The sequence below is a fragment of the Aulostomus chinensis genome, chromosome 2 (assembly GCF_037954235.1).
Source record: "Aulostomus chinensis isolate RoL2024-O1b breed Wild chromosome 2, RoL_Achi_v1.0, whole genome shotgun sequence".
Lineage (NCBI taxonomy): Eukaryota > Metazoa > Chordata > Actinopteri > Syngnathiformes > Aulostomidae > Aulostomus > Aulostomus chinensis.
This window is the reverse complement of record NC_141321.1, coordinates 8,985,298-9,004,243: the sequence shown is the minus strand read 5'-3', so window position 1 is coordinate 9,004,243 and position 18,946 is coordinate 8,985,298. Positions and strand designations below refer to the sequence as shown.

The 18,946-nt window shown below is 43.1% G+C and overlaps 1 protein-coding gene and 1 long non-coding RNA gene across 6 annotated transcripts in view; one reads left to right on the top strand and one right to left on the bottom strand.

Moving 5' to 3' along the window:
* Positions 1–214: 214 nt before the first annotated feature.
* LOC147269009 (uncharacterized) lies at positions 215–17,172 on the top strand. The gene is made up of 3 exons (XR_015119467.1): positions 215–330; positions 9,479–9,556; positions 17,087–17,172. It is a non-coding gene; the product is annotated as an uncharacterized LOC147269009 (long non-coding RNA).
* tle3b (TLE family member 3, transcriptional corepressor b) overlaps positions 2,462–18,946 on the bottom strand; it is a 30,851-nt gene continuing 14,366 nt past the window's right edge. For 2 of the 5 annotated variants that reach the window (XM_086226309.1, XM_086226292.1), the window contains exons 8-21: positions 17,046–17,249; positions 15,212–15,271; positions 11,564–11,686; positions 10,898–10,948; positions 10,309–10,470; positions 9,019–9,154; positions 7,773–7,945; positions 7,093–7,169; positions 6,730–6,979; positions 5,720–5,967; positions 4,714–4,861; positions 4,414–4,564; positions 3,407–3,483; positions 2,462–2,779 (exon numbers count right to left, since the gene is read on the bottom strand). In XM_086226309.1, coding sequence (XP_086082435.1) covers positions 2,672–2,779; positions 3,407–3,483; positions 4,414–4,564; positions 4,714–4,861; positions 5,720–5,967; positions 6,730–6,979; positions 7,093–7,169; positions 7,773–7,945; positions 9,019–9,154; positions 10,309–10,470; positions 10,898–10,948; positions 11,564–11,686; positions 15,212–15,271; positions 17,046–17,249 — 1,968 coding nt within the window. In that variant the 3' untranslated portion in view covers positions 2,462–2,671. Of the gene's footprint in view, positions 2,780–3,406; positions 3,484–4,413; positions 4,565–4,713; positions 4,862–5,719; positions 5,968–6,729; positions 6,980–7,092; positions 7,170–7,772; positions 7,946–9,018; positions 9,155–10,308; positions 10,471–10,897; positions 10,949–11,563; positions 11,687–15,211; positions 15,272–17,044; positions 17,250–18,946 lie in introns of all 5 variants that reach the window. The other 3 variants (XM_086226321.1, XM_086226315.1, XM_086226302.1) reach the window with 2 other exon arrangements.

The window sequence follows — 18,946 nt, the reverse complement described above, 5'->3', positions numbered from 1 at the left end:
AAGCAGCACATGCCTCATTTCTTTACAGCCAAATAAAAAAGCTGCTTTCAAGTTCCCCAAAACGGTGTTTGCTCGCGAAGAGGCTGTTTGTCAGAAAGCAACACAGCACGTCACGCGTCATCAAATTGCTCATCATACACAGCCACGTCACTGTAAATCCTGGGGGATTAATTGATCGCAGGTCACTGATCCCAGGTGCATCTCACCAGACTGAGGAAGACGGATCAAGACGAGCGACGCAGGCGACGGCGCTCATGAGGCCCCTTCCTTGGTAGGAGGGATTCTTCGGGTCGGGTCCTCCACAGGTGAAAGAGTCCACGAGAGGAAACAGTGAGTGTGAAATAAAAACAGGAAATTATAAGAAAACTCATTTTAGTTTCTTGTTTCTTCAACTTTGATGTAGAATTTTAAGAAAGTTGCTTTTTGAACTCAGATTCCTTTGAGAGCCCAATGTCACTATTTTGTCTGCAGTAAATTCAGAGAAATTTCACCTCACAGATGTTCTGACTTAAAAACAAGATTCTTAATTTTTCCTTTCTGTTAAATCCTTGAGTTTTACTCACACCTACCAAAGCAAAATAAAGATAATTAAATTTTCATGGCTAAAATTGGTTAATAATCTTAATTACCAAGTCACGAACCTTCCGTCTTCACTGTTTGAAACAAACAATGCCTGTTACTCATCCCCTCCTCTTGCAAAAAAGGAAAGCTCACCAAAGCAAGCAGTTTCTGATTTATCTAAAATGACTCCAGCATTCATGTCGCTGCTTGTTGAGAAACAAAAAGAAACGATTTTCCCTCCAGTGTGAACTAAGGCATTTTGACACAGCAGGTAAAACCAGGCGTAAACATTGATTTACCTTGGCCCCGCACTAACTCGCCGGGCCTGGGAGCGTGCATACCGGCGCCGTGTGATGCCACGGAATTGATACAAACAAAGATACCGAAGTTTACCTGCTGTGTCAAAATGGCCGACAAAACGTCAGCATTACCGGCAGCTGCTCAAACTTTAGACCGCGGGTGGAACCGAACGCACAGCCTCTACCAGGCGCTACGCTCATGCGTGGCTGAAGAGTCTTGCTCTGTTCATTTACTGCCACCAACAAGCAAAACAAATGAGTCAGCCGGTAACATTTCCACTTGTTTCTAAAGCTCTGTCTTTTTCAATGTTCTACTGATCTGCGGCTTGATAATTGAGCTTTGAAGGTCCCCATTTTCTTCAAGCACTCTTGATTTCTTTAAAAGAAAACAAAGACAAAAACACAAAAGGGGTAATCTATGTCTTACTGGGTGGAATGTAGGTGAAGCACAAGAAGATTCTACAAAAACAGTTTTATTGATTTATTAACAACTGTACATTTCTTCTCAGTGCTGACAGCATTTGCTACATACTTTGGTGTGATTCAGTGGGACTTGCACGGGCAACGCTGACAGTATCAGGAGGAGCACAGTGTAGAAACCAGGATTATTCACTGAAGTCACATGATGTACACAGTTGTGTATCTGTTGCTATTAAGTGCCATTCCTCCAAAATCATGAGCAGCAGGCACTCTGGATATTTCCATTGAGAGCGAAAGGTACAGTCTATCACGTCCCTCTGCCGCCTCGTCACAGCCATCCAAACAGTTCACTGGAAAATTGATAAGATACAAAAGAGCAGGATTCTGATAGATTGGACTGTGAGTTTAGCTGAGAAATATGTGGTGCAATTCAACATCCCCATTACGTAAAAAGCACATTGTCATCCAGTTTGTGCTTGCTGCAGTGCGTCTGCTGCCAACTGAGGTCCAAGGGTTAGGCTAAACATTAAACACCCCGTCTCCCGTAATCTAAACCAGGAAGATAGGACAGACGGAGCAGTACACTTTAAAAAAAAAAAGTCTTCTTTATATATATAAGAATGAAATTTACATCCATCTCTTTTCCTGAATCAGTGTCCCATTCGATCCCACAGTGGTCCACACCAGCTGCGCTCCTGCCTGAGTCGGAGGGCTCCACGTTAGACGTCAGACCCCGTTATCATCCTCCGATAAGAGCACAGTGACAAAAGGCCATTTAAAATTTCCACAAAATGTCCTACTCAACAAGTTTCTTGCTCCTCTACTTGAGTTATGCAATGGCCAGCCTGGAGAATGTGCTTTAAAAAAAAAAAAAAATCAACGGGTAAAATTGTTAAAAAGTTCTAATCTATGTCCTGCTCTCCCAATTAAATATCGTATCATGAGAGAATGAGTGCCAAAACAAGTCATCACAAGTACACCCAGGACATGAAAATATATATATTTTTGATAATATATATATATATATAAAATGTCTTTTATTTAATCCAATATGTACACTTTTCACAAGATGTCTGGGGACCGAAGAAATGAAGCACTGCTTCATTGAGTTACACCCAAATACCCCCCCCCCCCCCCAAAAAAGGGAAAAAAGTCAAAGTCACAGAAAACGTGCAACCCCCCCCCAAAAAAACCCTCCAAAACAAAAAAAAAGGACTGAAAAAGTCAACTTCCTCGCAGCGCAATTATCCGCAGGCCATCAGCTGTGTTGATTTCCTCCAGTAAAGTTTCCATCTCTAATTAGTCTTGGCCTGATGAGTTCCAGCCTACAGATGGACGCTGGAGGGGGAACAGTAGAAGTGCTGGGGGAGAACAGGAGCCTCCTTTGCTCTCTAGTAGATGACCTCGTAGACGGTGGCCTTCTTATCACCGGAACCTGTCACGATGTATTTGTCGTCTGCAGAGATGTCACAGCTCAGGACGGAGGATGACTCCTTGGACTGCAGGAACAAAAACAATCAGATATTGAAGGAATCCTCGTAGCCTCTTCTATGTCTAGTCAGAGGAGCAGTACTGAATTCCTTGGTTAGTGACTCATCAGTCTGCTGCAGCAGGTCTAAGCTGTGATTCTGCTCTCTCTATGAGGGGTGAGAAAGAATCACCAGCAGCAGAGGCGTGGAAGTTTCTGAATCCTGAGATGATTCGTCACTGACAAATAATTTGATTATGACAGAAGCAAAACTCACCCAGATAGTCAAAGCACAGACATGCTAGAGAGGCACGAGCAGCCAGAGTGCTTTCTAATTTAATAACTAGTTATTCACCTCTGTGAGATAAGCCTGAAGTGTACTGTGGAGATTCTAACCCGACTCAGTCTTAACTGGATTGAGTCAGGAGGGCCGGCGCGGCTCACAGGTCCACTGAGCAGGAGACTGATTATCATGACTTTACATGCTAGTTAGTGGATCTTGATGTCATTTGGAAAGTACGGCTGGAAGATCGGGAACAAAGGAAGTTTTCTTTCCACTGATTGAAGACAAATTTCTGATCCTGATTCAAGATAAAGAGGCTATTCAAGTGTTGTTTTGCTTCATGACCAGGAACTGTGCGCTGCTAGCTGGGAGTACCTGGAATATGCTGGCACCGTAGGGAGTCCTCCATGCATTCAGCAGATTGTCTTTCCCTGTGCTCACAAACCATTTACCTGCAAACACAGACACACACACACACACACATCTTGAGAACAGCATTTGACTGTACACACAAACCTGGTCAGTGTCTTTTATTTCCCAACAATATTTATGCCTTAAATTCACAACAAGCGCCAGCACACAACTTGTAATGACGTGATCCATCACTGGCCATAAAAAACCTAATTGGGGAAAATAGAGGCACATAATGGAGACCCACACCATTTCCACTCCGATAATTATTTAAATCACCCTCTGATTAATTACCCAACTGACTAGTTGGCTAATGGTTTAATTAATGATGGCAAGAGCACTGACGAAGTGAGCATCATCTGAATTAAACAGTTCTGTAGAGCCTGAGATATGAGCCTGCGCTGTAGGGGGTCTCTTGAACGGAAATGAATGCTGATGATTTTTTTGGTGGGGGGGGGGGGGGGGGTCTAAAGTGATAGTGAATCCTCATTTGTCTGAGGTTAGAACTTGAACCCAGCTGGTCTGCCCACCAGGCAGAATGATCCAAATGGAGAAAGTTAAAAGTAATTTTGTTTAATTGGTCATGATTGTAAAATAACAGCCTCCTTGGTTTTGCTACAAAAACCTGCAGTTTGAACTCAGCAGTGGTGCTAGAAAATTAGTTTCACTTCAGCATCTACAGGAACTGTTGTCAGCGGAAACAAGTGAGGAAACAAATGTTGTTGTGCCCACTCCATAAATACTTGATTGTAAATGTCATGAAACCTCACACCTTCCCTGGAATATTACCCCCATGTCCTCATGGAAAGTACAGCCCTGCTCAGCAGTCTCCCCATCATGACCTGGTCATGACATTTAAAGCACAGGTCTCCACTAACAAGGAAACAAACCTGTAGACTACACAAACATTTCTTTGCTTGAATAATGGAGCTTTGTTTGCACAAATACTTGCACTGAATAATGTTGCTTACCACAGTAGGCGAACTTGAGCGATAGGACGCAGCTTTCATGCAGATGCAGCTGGTACTTGTCGGGCTTGGTGTGGTGCAACACCTCCACATTGCTGCTCTCCATGCCCACAGCCAGCCATTCTCCAGTGGGACAGTAGCCCAGTGAGAAGATCTGCACCAAAGAAGGGTCAACAGTTGTGTGAGGCGTCTTCAGTAAAAACAAGTCCAAAATTTTATCATTTAAAAAAAAAACAAAAAAACTGCAGGGAAGACTTTTTTTTTTTTTTTTTTTTTTTTTTAAACATCCACGTGTCTTTCTACCTGTGAGGTAAAGTCATGTTGCTGGAGCTGCCGTCCTTCTCTCAAATCCCAGGAGCGGACTGTGTTGTCCAGTCCTCCAGTCCACAGTTTGGTCCCATCATGGGAGATGTCGATACAGCTGGCTCCGTCTGTGTGGCCCTGGAACTGCCTGGAGCAACAAAAAACACGCACATTAAGACAAGACCAGAGGAGCCTTGTTAGTTTAACAGTAGTTGTGTCTTGTGTTCTTCAAGCAGCCGTGTGTTTAAGAATGCATCCAGGATTAGGGATGAGTACCTAGGACTGGTAGAAATTATATTCCCTCGTCTGTGTTTGTCAGCTCACTTCAACGTCTGCTGTTTATTCTAAATGTTGGTGTCTTGTTGCGCTGTGAGTTTCCTTTGAGACAAACTGTCATGTCTCATCTCATTGTCACCTGATAAAGCCCAGTAACTTTTTCGGAAACAAATGGCGTCTGGCCACAGCCATATTGCTCCTCCTGCACCTTGAAACTCTCCTGCTTCCCTCCAACGGATGCTGTTGTCTCCCTGCAAGTTTCTCTTGCAAACAAATATTTCTCAGAACAAATTCTATCCTGCCTTCATTCACAAAAAGGCCAAACTCATGCTGGTGCAACAAACATCTTAGCTGCACTGTGGCACCGGCAAAACTAAAAAAGACGTAAATATAAGTCAAAAATACTTTGAATTTTTTGTGATATTTAATGAATATTCCAGGATTCAAAAATCCAGACCCATCCCTAATACAGTTTGTTGAAGGGAATCTGAAAAGCAGTGTCACATGAGAAGTCATACAAGGCTTTGAGTTGACAAAAATGAAATAACAGCTTCTGATGTGATGTCATTATTTTCTGCACCTTAGTATAGCAAGTAGTATTGACAAGAAGATTCATAAGTAGTACTGGTATCAGTAAAACCCAAACAATAGCCATCCGGAATCCAGAGAGTGAATAAAGTTGCAAGTATCGGTTTGGAGCGTAGAGGCAATTATATCACAAACAACTGACCTAACGAGGGTCTGGTTGTGGAGGTCCCACACAGCGATGTTTCCATCCGAGCAGCAGGAGAAGCAGACCTTGGCGTCGGGGCTGATGGCCAGTGCGTAGCAGGCTGGAGCAGAGGAAGTTAGCTCAGCTTTTATGCGGGGCGTCTGTGAGGCCAGGTCCCAGATGGTTAGTGTGCTGGCCTCGCCACCCACAATAAGGGTGCGGCCGTCAGGCAACAGCTTGCAGGAGCGGATGTAATTGTCTCTGTTCTGGAACAGTGAAAAGGTTGAGCAATGTCAAGATTGTGATAGACTGACGATAGTTTTAATAGGTGAAATGATGAGATGATTTAAGGTCAATTACAATTCTGTGGCGTAACAAATACTATAATTCAGTGTGTCCACGTCAAGACCATCTCTACTTTAGAGGAGTTTTTCTTTGGCAAAAGCAGTTTTCTGACCACAGCTTCCATGTCAAAGTGAAGATGTGGCTATCAGCTTTAACAAGAAATGCAGGGAGAGTGTGGGGCCAGGCTCTAAGAGAGCTGGGAAGCAGATCTATAAGACTGTGGAAGCTCTTGGTCGAATTAAAACAGCACCGTGACGGCTTTATAAGACCCAATTGCACTCCGGACGCACCTTAAGGCCATATGAGTTGAACGGTATGAAGCCGCAGTATCAAAATGAGAAACGAGAGGCAGTTGGGAGGAAGTAATGAGCTGGGTAATGGCAGACAGGGTCGGCCAATCAGAGCATCATTACTCAGCAGGCACCAAGGATTATTTCAGCACAGCAGCCAGACACTTTGCTGAATTATTCACATCTCTGTCACATCGGGATGTGGAAAAGCAATGGGCGAATGTGGAGTCAGGCTACATACGACGCTCAAGAAACTTCTTAATGATGGAGAGCGATTGCAAAGAGCTCTCATAAAGGGATGTGTTTATGTATCATAGCTGGGAGGTGGCCCTGGGACCAACTGGAAATTTTGGTATTTGTCATGACTTGGGAGAAATAACAGCAACTACTTACCAGGCAGTCCAGTTGGGACACTGGGCTCTTGCTGCCTGGTTGGCTGATATCCCAGATCTTCACGCAGCCTTTGCCGCCAGTGTAGACATGACGTGTGGGGTTGCTGATGGTGACAGCGCACACAACTTCCCCATGGCTCAGTGTGTTGATCTGGCGAGCGTGGCGTGGGATGCCAGGGCCTATCAGTGCGTCTGGAGGGAAGGGTACGGGCTGCATCTGACCGTCTGCACTCACATGAAAGGAATAAGCCCTGCAAGGGAACGAGGAGATTTGAGCCAAGAAATATACAACATCTTTAAATGATGCAGATAACCAAATCGGAATCAGAGCATTTTCATGAATATGAAAACCGGTAATACTCACGGTTTCCCTCCAGAAATGGAAGTGAGGCTGGCTGGAAGGCCCGGACCTCTCATGTGAGGATGGGGGTCAAACCCTGCCTGAGTGAACAAGAGCAACAAAGGGTTAAACCACTGATAACTTGCTATGATAAATTAAAATAAGCTAATATTCAAATTGAAAATTATGCTTCCCTCCATCTGCTGACACCCTGAGAAACCCTTAAATGATTGTTTCCAGGCGAATCCCTTGAAAGGCAAAGATTCAGCTCCACTGCGTACAGAGAAGCTTTACACAAGGCTACAACATCCCACTTGCTAATGCTAATGAAAGCCTGGGAGATTTTCAAACATGGAGATTCATTTTGGGGATGAGCCCTTTTAGAGCCTTTAGAATGCTAACTAACAAACATCAAAGTAAAGGAGCCAGGCGGTCTTTGCGCTCTCTCATTATGTACACACAACAAGCTGCAGCCGGTGAAGCAGAAATACTCACAATGAGTTCTGGAAATGGAGAATGAATACTTAAGTTTCTCAAAGTCATTTTGCACATTTTATAACCTGCAGCTGTGGTTCATAACTCATAGGCGCGCTGGTGAGTGCATACTGCATCAAACAATGTGTGAAAAAAAAGAGGAACATCAGCTGTGTGTAATAAATACACTTTTACTTTCATAAATTCTACATAGAAGCAGAAATATTTACAATTGGTGAGCGTCCATATGCAGCAGCTGCTGCAGCACTCATTTGTGGTGAAATGAGACCTGGATAGACCCCTGGACTGGTCAAGGATCCATTCATCTCATGATGACCCATCATAGCAAAGGGGGTGGCATAGGAGCCCGCAATGGACAGTGGTGTGCGCAAGGCAGGAGCAGCTAGAGAAGAGAAAAGGTCATTTCAAATGATTTATAGACACTGCAGAAGTGAGATGAACACAGAACTCATTACAATGAGCATTAGGCTGCAACTAATGATGATTTTCATATTTTATAAATCTGCCAATTATCGTCTCCGTTGATGCCTTGGTTAGAAAATGCCCATTAACACGTCCTAAATCCCCTATTTTGTTCAACCAGCGTCCAAAAAGTGGAATTTTATCAGTGAATGAGTACATTGTTGGTGCCTCAAGAAAGTGTGATATGGAGTTTAATTCCGGGATAAACATCCGAATGACAGATATTAAAGTCAGGACTCTGGAAGGCCCCCGTCCTAACCTAAATATTCTAATGTTCTATGTAGCCAAGTCATATAAACAGAAAAGAAAAACTTGGCATGCTCGCAACATGCGTCTGGGAGTGGAAATATCAGTGTGTCAGTCCACTTCTCAGGTTAGTCCTCCTCATGTCCTCAGCTCCTGAATGAACTGCCGAGAAGTTTGATAAAAACATAAATGTCCTCCACATAAGTTCGAAAGATTTCTCATCCATCACCACCTCTCAACCCATCCATCCATCCATTTTCTATACTGCTTATTCGTTAAGGGTAGCAGGTGGGGTGCTGGAGCCTATCCCAGCTGACATTGGGTGAGAGGCGGGGTTCACCTCGGACAGGTCACCTGTCCGTTGCAGGGCCATCAGGGGCAATTAGGGGTTCAGTATCTTGCTCAAGGACACTTAACATGGTCAGGAGGGGAAGTGAGGATCAAACCAGCGACCCTTCGGTTGCTAGACAGCCACTCCACCTCTGAGGCATGCCATCCCACTGCTCTCAATGTTTAGTGCTAATTAGCAAACACTATCATGAAAAAGCCCTGAAATATGAGGAGCATGATAAACGTTGCACCTCCTAACATCAGCATGTGAGCATTTTTACATACAGCTGCTTGGCGCCTCAGGCATGGCTACAGGCTCTTTGTAGCTAAAACTATCACATGGCACACAATTTGATTTTCATGCTGATCAATTACTCATTTAATTTGACAAGGAAGATGTAGGTGGATCTTAATTACCTAACGCCTCCATGCCAGGTGGTTTGCCCATTGTTAAAGGCCGAAGTCCTGGAGTGGTGCTGGTTCCTGGTGTGGGGGCCTCATTCCTGGGTGTGGGTGTGTTGGACTTCAGGCTCGGAGTCGATGACTTGTCATTCTAAAAACAGAGAAACTCGTTAACTTCTGGATACAACCTAGTTTTGTTCCCTCACTTGTTCATTACCTCCTAGGAACAAAAGTAATGCCTGCCAGAATATTAAAAAAAATTCCCCCTCTGATAAGGAAATCCAGAGCAACAATCTGAGTGGACAGCTCAAGGTAATCCAATCTAGCAGTGACACTTCATTACAGTCATGGTGTGTGTGTGGTGGGCTGGGGGCATAAACCTTTGCTCAGAAGTCAAGCTTGCTAAGAATAGCTCGACAAGCAAGATGGTGGCCCAAACACTCCTCTTATAATTAATCTCTCTCTTCCTTTGCAGGTCGCGGGAGGAGGAGTTGTGGTTTCAGCCTGGTGACACACAGTAATGAGGGATGTAAGGAAGCTGGGTATCTGACAGGTGAGGGGTAGAGATGGGGACTATGAATCTGTCTTAATCCTTAATGAAATGGTTTATGTCAAACCAATGCATGAGGGCTGTTGTAGCCTTGTTAGCCAGAGCTGCAGTTAGAGAGGAAGGAGGATGGAGCAAAGAGAAGATGACAAGCAGCGAAAAAGGGAGACAGCACTTCACTTGCTGCTGTATCTAGGCTGGCTGAGAAATAAATGACCATTTATTGGTAAAAACGATAAAGGAGATTAAGAGACATTTGCCACAGGGTTTGATTTCCAGATTGCACCTTCTGATCCTTCCAGCAGCCAACTGCTAAGCCTCCATATTGGTCCATCACACACCCACTCACTTCATCAGACAATCAGCCTGTAATCTGTCAGTTACTCCTCCACTGCAAAGCCCCCTATACATAGGACATCATGGGGTCCAGCGCATGCAGGGTCATGACACAGCACCAAACACAGCTTAAGCACATGGTTGCTATGCAACCGAGACGCGCATCAGAAAATAATATTCCCCATATTTGCAGAGGAGAATAAAATGAATCTGTATGTTTCAGACCACAAGTGTGACCCTGGTACCACACTCTGCCCGGTGCAGTGCAGATCAACTGTCATGACGCATGCACGCGCGCACACACACACACACACACACACACACACTGAATGGGACTCAGGGCAAAGGGCACTGTGTTTCACTTCCTAGGTGTAGGAACCTTAAACTTCACATAGCCTCTAAGATTCCAGAGTGTCCCTCACACTCATATGGGTGTGGTCCTTTGCTTTGGAGGATGGCGTGCTGCCCGAGGAGGCGACCGAAGCTGGGCTGTTGGGGGCAGCATCCTTCTTCAGGACGCGAGATTTATCCAGGCCATTTTCTGGGGGAGAGTGTGCAGGGCTGACCCGAGGGGTGGTTGGGTCCTACAGAGTTAAACGAGACAGACAGAGAGGGAGATTGAGCAAACAGACTGGATGAAAGCCACTGGCACTTACATGTAGGTCAAACAAACTGGGGCCTCATGTGCAAACACAGATAATATATATACTCATACCCTCTCTCACACACCCCCGCCCATGAATCCACACGAACACACACACACACACACACACACACACACACACACACACACCTCATTCTCTCCTTTTTATCTTTGTCTTATTTTTTGCATGACTGACGAAAGAAATACAGCAAGGAGAACACACACATTCAATGTTACAACAGACTTTTTGGCAACTGTGTGGAAGGTGTTGATGCTTCTACAGACAACTAACAAGTTAGAGCTTAGTCTCCATGCAGCGTTTACCCTGTGGAATGTGGCAGAGCAGCTCAGTCCTTGCGCAAACTTACCTCGTTGGAAACATCCACCACCAAGTCGTCACTTTTGTCCCCATCACTGTCCTGAAATAAAGAGGAAGGACTTATGACTACATAGAGAAAACTCAGTTAAATGACAAGCTAATATCCAAAGGGTGTATTCCAATAATTAAGCTAGATTAATGTCATTTTGTTACAGTTCAATGCAAATTATGCGATGACGGTTTGTTTTCTTTCTTTTTTTTTTTTTGGTCATTGAAGCGCAATTTCCTACATTTTCTCATTTTTTGCATTACAATACTATCTCTAGCAAAAACAAGTGTTTTGTTGTTTGAATTAAAATTTAAACGTCCAAATTGCAGCCTTTTTTTTTTTTTTTTTTTAAACCAAAGCTAATTTACTTTGGAAACTATACACTTCAAGTATCTTAAATATTATGATGCCTGCAAACAAAATGCAACTAAAAAACACTCCTGAATATATTATTACAGCAGGTTTAAGTCATCAAAAATGTGCCAACTAAACATCATTTTATATGCAATCATTGCCAAGTTAATTATATTTTAAGTTTTGCGAACAAGATTATGCAGAAATTACTCAGCATAGTAAAGGGAAGAAGAAGGAAATATTTAGCTGATCTATTATAGACTGAAAGCTACAACAAAAGTAAAAGAAAAATATAAATGACAAACCACTCACATATCTGCTCATGCTGTCCTTGTCGTCCACTTTGCGTTTTTTGGGGTCAAGACCATAATCTGATGAGCTGCGGTGTTTCTCACTAGGTGCCCGAAGGCTGTCTGATGGCGACACGGAATTATTCTGCCAAGAACAACATGCAGACCCTTCAGTGTCCAGCCACCTGACTCTCTGCACCCACAAAAACAAAAAAATAGCCTACGATCGTATATGTATGTGACTGTAGGGCTGCACAATTATTCCAAGTTTTAGTATAATCAAGGGCAATATCCAAATCAAAGAAAGAGCAAATTTTCTAAAGAAGGTAAAATAGGTCACACCATGTTATAAACACAGATGCCCCAACTGGATTGTCTTCAAATAAAGAAAAATAAATTTCCAGTGAAAGTAAAGGTACAAGTCAAACCCAATAACATCCAGACTATTGCATTTATCTATGAAATTAATCACAATATGATGATTTTTGTTTGGTTACAAAGGGAACCTCTGCGAAAATCATGTGACAAAGAGAGCTCTGCCTGTATTCCATCATCTTGCTCCATCTGAGCCAGATGTTAAGTAACTAACACATCATCCAAATTCTTTCTTGAGAGAAGACTGCGTCAGCTGTTTGAGGAGACTCAAACAGAGAGTAAGTGCTGGCCTGCCAGCATATACTTAAGTGGATGTTTTGGGGCTTAAACGTAGCAAGTGACAAACCCTCAGAAACCAGAAAAGTCTGAAATTACCAAGTGCTTTGCTCAAGTCTGGGCATGACTGTGGAGCCTATTCTTTTGTCAATGCTGTGACAATATTGACTGTAACGCCAGACGCCTCTGGACTGATTTGGGAGAGAAGGGGCAGGAGAGGACTCTGGGACGCCTGAGCCCTGCTGCTGCCAAAGCAATGGAGCGAAGACAAAACAGAGCAGGCCACAGAGAAAACCCACAGAACACCAATGAAAGACAAAACAGAAATTCTCAAGCAAGGTGATGCACAGGGCAGCTCAAGGAGGCGAGGAGAGTGGGTGAGGAGGGAGCAGACTGAAGTAGAGGGATGTGTTTGTGTCTAAACACACAATCTGACATTTAATCCTCCTGTAGACCCTCGAGGTGACCTGGTCAGAGACATGCTCGAATCAACCTGAACAATTTAAAACCAAACAAGAATATGCGAGAACACGGCTTACATTACTAACTGTATGGCCATCTGACTGTCACATGTAAGAATCTGCAAATAAACATTAAGTGACACAAATCTGGGGGCAGGTTGTACAAATAAATTCTATGTAATTACATTCTGAAATACCAAAGTGTTACTGCAAAAATCACCAACATCACGAGATTCAGATTCTGCCAAGATTGATTCATGTCAAAATTTCCCAGCATATCTGACACTAAAATTTCTGACAAGCTACGTGGCTTTTTGCAAAATAAACATACAATTAAGTAAATCAATATTATCTAAAAAAAGATTTCTGTTTGTCAGTTTTTTGACCTTAACAGAACCTCATGTGATCTAATATGTTTGTACTTTCCAACACACTGAGCACTCTTTGGCTCTCATCTCTGCGATGTGTCTCACACTAGTCACCATTTTCTTCAGCCAGCTGAGCATGAGACAAAACAGTTATTTATTTTCTTAAGTCCAATGGTTTCTGATTTTGAATGATTTACGCAGACTACTGCCCCCTGCTGGTACACAGAGTTATTTTATCTCATGCAAGCTCAGAACGTACTGTAAGTGCAAGTTGAAGGGTGAGTTTTTATGCTGGGTTCGAGTACCACTTTTTGGACCAGGCAACATAGGATAACGCAACAGCTAGCCCCCTTTATTGACGCTAGTTTTTGATGTTGGGCTGTTGCAGAATAGAAACAACAATGTTTAAATTCACACTTTTCAGGGTTTCAGGGATGACTATATGTTATAAATAGCCAAATATGGATTTTGTCTTGGTCTCAAATTTTAGAATATCTTTTATATGCACAGTCCTCCTGATATCTCTCACCCCAACTGTTAAACCAAGGGCAATGACTGCTGGAGGCTCAACTGTGTGTGCTGTGGCAGGCCGCAGACAAAGCATTTGAGAATGACTTGACAGTAAAGTTCATGAAAATCAACCAGAATGCAAATAAGAGGAAGGAAAGAAAGAGGCCATTGATGGAACCTGGACAAGGGCGCAATGTGAAGAAGACACATCAAGAATGTTGCCAGCAGAGAAAATGGCCATGAAATAGGCAGAGAGGAAATAAAAAGAGGAAGAAAGCAAGAGAGCAAAACAGGAAAGAAACTTGGCAAGCAATGAGAGCATGGCAGTGTGGCAACGAGTTCTCCCCACTAGTGGGAATGCCCGGACAAGCTGGCACCTGCTCAGAAGCTGCAAACAGGGTTTTTGTCGTCTGGGCACTGGGGTAGTGGGGTGGTAGTGCCAAACAGGCCGACGGGCACGGATGAAGGGTGAGGAGAGAAAGGGAGCAAATTCTGAGGGCAGCCCACACTGACAGGAAGCTCAACAAATCGTGCCATCATCAGAAACTAAAAGATATGATGAAAGAAGTCGAAAGGAGATTTCTGTCTCAGGAAAATAACTTTAAAAAGACCTTCTGAAGTGAGAGAAGTGCTTAGAAATACTTGGCAACAACTGAAGATGGTGGTTAATGCCCCCCCCCCCCCCCCCTTCAGAAAGTTCTCTTGCTTTGGCCAGCACAACAAGAGTCAGACTTTTCCTGTCTGTTTCAGCCAACCCAGCTGCTTTCTGCTCCATCTTGGGTCAAATATGGAAATTTGTGCAGCAACTGTTATTGTGAGCAGAATGAGAAAGATGTTGAGTGACAGAATAAGATCTCCTAAAGCACTGCAGCATGTCTGTATTTCAGCCTGTGACCTTTAAAGGACTACTAAGACTCAATAAGCCAACTCTGGTATCAGATGTCCTGAGACAACAGGACCAAAGACTCTACCTGACTGTATGTGCACTAGATGGAGGCCATGGAAGGGGGGGGGTCAGGTAAGACAGGACAGGATGAAGAATTTGGGTTCCCTTCAAACATGGGTGGGCACATTCAGGATGTCCAGTCAATGGGAACTCAATCTGACCGATGCACCAGAGCATTACGCTCCAGCTAGTGGAGAGTTTTAAGATAGTCCAATAAACAAGGACTTAAACATGAGATGGGAGAGAGAACAGAACGGCAAGACACAGAGGAGAAAAAAAGGTGGCGTGAGAGGCAAATGAGTGCGATAAGAAGACCAAGAAGTTATGTGGAAAAAAGTGACCATAAAAGGAGATGAAAAGCACTAAGGTATTGGACACACAACAGAAAATCCTCTAAAGTGGTGAGGGAGGGATTGAAGGACAGTCAAAGTCGCTTTTAATTGTGCTGAAATTAAAGGAGGTAGCTGCCTGCTAATCCTTGCCCAGTGATTGGAGTCATTTTCCACCTGGATTAGATGGCACTCGCTTATTTGGCCAGACTTCATTATTTGATTTCAGTCAGTGTATACCCCCCTGAGTACAAAAATGTGTGTGTTCCTACACAGAGAGCATGAATTTCGATTGAACAGGGAGCTTAAGTCTCTGTAAGGTACACCTAATCACCAAACAGTGAGCCAGAGACCAGCAAAGTCAAGAGACACACAGGAGATGGGAGAACAGGAGAGTCAACTTACCGTGCTCGACTCTCGTTCTTTTAGAGGAATAGCCAGAGGCGAGTGAAAAGTTGAGGGGCCAGGAGAGAGAAAAGCAAAAAACAAATTAGTATGGGTGTCACCACATCTCAGCACTCTTATCAGATATCAGTAATACATTATTCAGCTAAAAGATTAATCTTGTGTGTGACGCGTGCAAGTCTGCATAATTAATACTGGAACCATTTTCTAATGCAATACCCTTTATAAAGGGTTTATAAATTGTAACCTATCACTTTATTACTGGTTAATAAATCATAAATAGATGCCAGCCTGTGAAAAAATCATGGTTGGTGTGTGTCATTCAGCGTGTCAAGTATTCAGAGTTTTTTTGTTTTGTTTTGTTTTTTTATCTGACATCACGTCTGTGTGTCTCCAGAAGTCTTAAAAAGCCAGCCACACATATCTAACTCGACCCTAATGGCATCCCTGGCCACCAACTGCAAGCAAAAGCAAATCTATTCAGTTTGGCACTGCTGTGAACAAGTGTGGATGAGTGTAAGTTCAACTGAACACACCACCTGAACCTGCTCCACGCTCATTTACAATAGGCCCAACCCAGAGGTGTTATTGTTTGTATTTTGTGCAAATCAAAGTGTTTGTGGCTAACTGAGCATGTGGCCAATTATAATATTGCGGTCAATTATACTAGATGATGTGCTTTGAAGTCATTAAATGGACAGTTTTGTTTTTGTTTGTAGTTATTGGCTTTGAGCTAAATATATGTAGTTTTCGTCTTCTAACTTCTGCCTCTAGATTTTCAAAAAATAATACACCCACATTTTCAAAAAAAAAGTGATACCTTTCCCAATAAAACATTTGTTAATGCTTCACAAGACTAATGAAGCCATTAGTTATACCTTTTAAACCCACTGAGGGTGAAATGCAAACTATAGTGTTGTTTTTAAATGTTTACTGAACTAGTATTTTCACCTGAATTCCAGTTCCTGTCTTTTTGTGTTTTTCCTCCTTTCCTTCATATCTTTCTGTACAGCATTTGCTGCCTTCAATATGTCCTCCTTCAGAGACGCAAAGGAGTTAAAATGTCTACACTCTCTCTTCCTGACACCAAGTACAAGTTAAATCATTAAAACTTGTGTTACTTTGTAAAACCACTGACATGTTTCTTTGATAAACATATGTCTGTCCTACAATGTGTGTGTGTGTGTGTGTGTGTGTGTGTGTGTGTTAGGGTTGCCAACTGTCCCGTATTAGCCAGGACACCCCGTACTTGAGCTAAAAGAGGCGCATCCCGTACGGGGCCTCCCCGGTAAAGTGAAGATGTATATATTTTTCAGTTTGCGGAGCATGCAGTGTGTCTGCAGGATGCCAGCCTGTGTGTTTGTGTGCTGTATGCGATGGACATTTTTATTTGGAGAAGGCTGCAGGTGTTCTGTTTTGCACATTTTGTAAAAAATAAATTCTTGAATGATGATCTGTTTCTCATGTTCATTATCAAATATACAGTAAAACTGATCAAATCAAAATTTTGTGTGTCTTAGTAGGCCTACATGCCATGGGCTTAGATAGCTGGTGGTGTCTGGTTGAAGAATTCCATTTCCTTGATAATGGTGTGAATAGGAATTGTTACAGTAAGTTTAATACAGTAGCCTACTGCAGGCATATGTAAGCCATGTTGTGTTTGTATAACTATGCCAAAATACATTTTTCTATGCATTTCGAGAGTTTTGACCGACACAATACCCCAAAATTTTTCGGCTAGGGGGTGCACCTTATTTCAGTCTCTGGGAGTTGGCAGCCCTAGTGTGTGTCTGTCTGTCTGTGTCTGTGTGTGCAGCAGGCTGTGCTCCTCACCTCGGTGCTCCAGGTCATGATGGTTCTTCTCATCCTTCACAGGCAGATGGGCCTGGCTGCCAAGAGCACCCAGCGCCAGCAGGCCAGAGCCAGCACCCGTCACAGGGGGAAGGCCAGGCGGCTGCAGGCCTGAGGGGTGTGGGGGCAGCTGCACAGGGGGGCCATGGGCTGCGTGGGAGAGGTGCTGGGCCTGTAGCTGCTGCTGCTGTAAACAAATACATGGAGACAGGAGACAAGACAGAGGACAAGTGGGTCGGCTGGGAAGTGAATCTGTGAATGACCACACTCTACTCATGCATTAGAGCTGGCTTACAACAACATTCAGTTCAAGGCCAAACCATTTATGCATAATAGCGAGCTGACAGTGATTGCCAACAAGCTGATCCAGCTCATTCACTGTCTGAGGGGAAAGAGATTCTGGTCATTGCAGCTATCAGCTGGCTGATGGCTGGACCACTATAACTATGAAAAAAATTCCTTTTATTCTCTGAGTCTTTACCCTTTGGCTGGCCATCATTACCCATATCATTTGGTATGTGTTGCTTTAATGGCAACAATATGCCACCGTTTTTATACATCATACATTCATCACAGATGTTTCCAAATGTACACCATGCCAAGAGTGTAATATAATTAAACTGATCATTATTAACATAGCTGAATATGTATTTTCTTTTTTGAATACTGAAAATACCCCCCTAAATATCCCAATGCCTTTCTTTCTTTATCCAACAGCTCAGAATGATCTTAAAAACAGCTATAATTCAGACAAAGGCAGTGACAAACAGGAACTCTTATTTTTAGCTGAAAGAACAAAGTGTTTCATGATTATGCTTGATATAGACAAACTACTCATGTTATTATTCCTTTAGCTTAATTTTATGTAAATTGCTCTTTTGAGACCTCAAGTGACCTGCTCCTCAACAATACAAGCAATTTATTTTTTTAACAGTTTCTAACTTCAGATTCACACATAAAATGTGCCCTTTACATGTCATAACATTGCTACTCAGACAATAAACTCTCCAGTTACTTCACAAATTGTGTATCATTTCTTTTTGTAGTATTTGACCTTTGTGTGTCAACAACAGTTGGCTCAACAACATGTGCACTCTGGTTGTCAGAGATGAAACCAGGCATTTCAGGCATTTTTGCTCTCTTCCAAACCAAACCTCAGTGCTTCAATCATAGTTTGAATAGTTACAAATCAATAGGCCCACACTCTATAAGCTCAAAACCTTTCAAAATCAAGCAAGCACATCAGCTCCTGAACCAGAATACTGTTTCTCTCTCTCTCTCTCTCACACACACACACACACACACACACACACACACACACACACACACACACACGGAGTGAAAGAGGCAGCCAGAACAGAGTGCGCAGATAGACAGGAGTTAAATAGCCACTCAGGCAAGAGGGAAGCAAGTGCTTTAAAACAAGGTTAAATAACACTTAGCACATCCATCAATTGCCTCTCCAAAAAAGAAAAAACTAACATGATTGCTATTCTGCTTGCTAGAATTGAGCGTCAATTACCTCATCCATACATGCGTTTCATAAAATGGAGAAAGTAGATGAGGGTATAGCAAGTGGCTCACCACATTTAAAGGTTTATTTAGAAGCTGGCCATTATTCAGTCAGCTCATTATGTCAAGCTGGACCTGGAACCATACAGTGGGTATAAGCAACTGAGGAATAGCATTGTAAATCAATCTTATACTGGAGAGCAGAGCAGCCCATTTGTTGTAAAAAAGGAAAAACGAGTAAAAGAGAAAAAGGGGCAGCCAGAACAAGAAAAGAAAGGACAGGCAGATTCAGAGAATAACAAGAGAATGAAAGCGAGTGAGCAGGGGATTGAGGCAGGGATGTCCCTATTCAGTGTGCCTAATGAGGAAAAG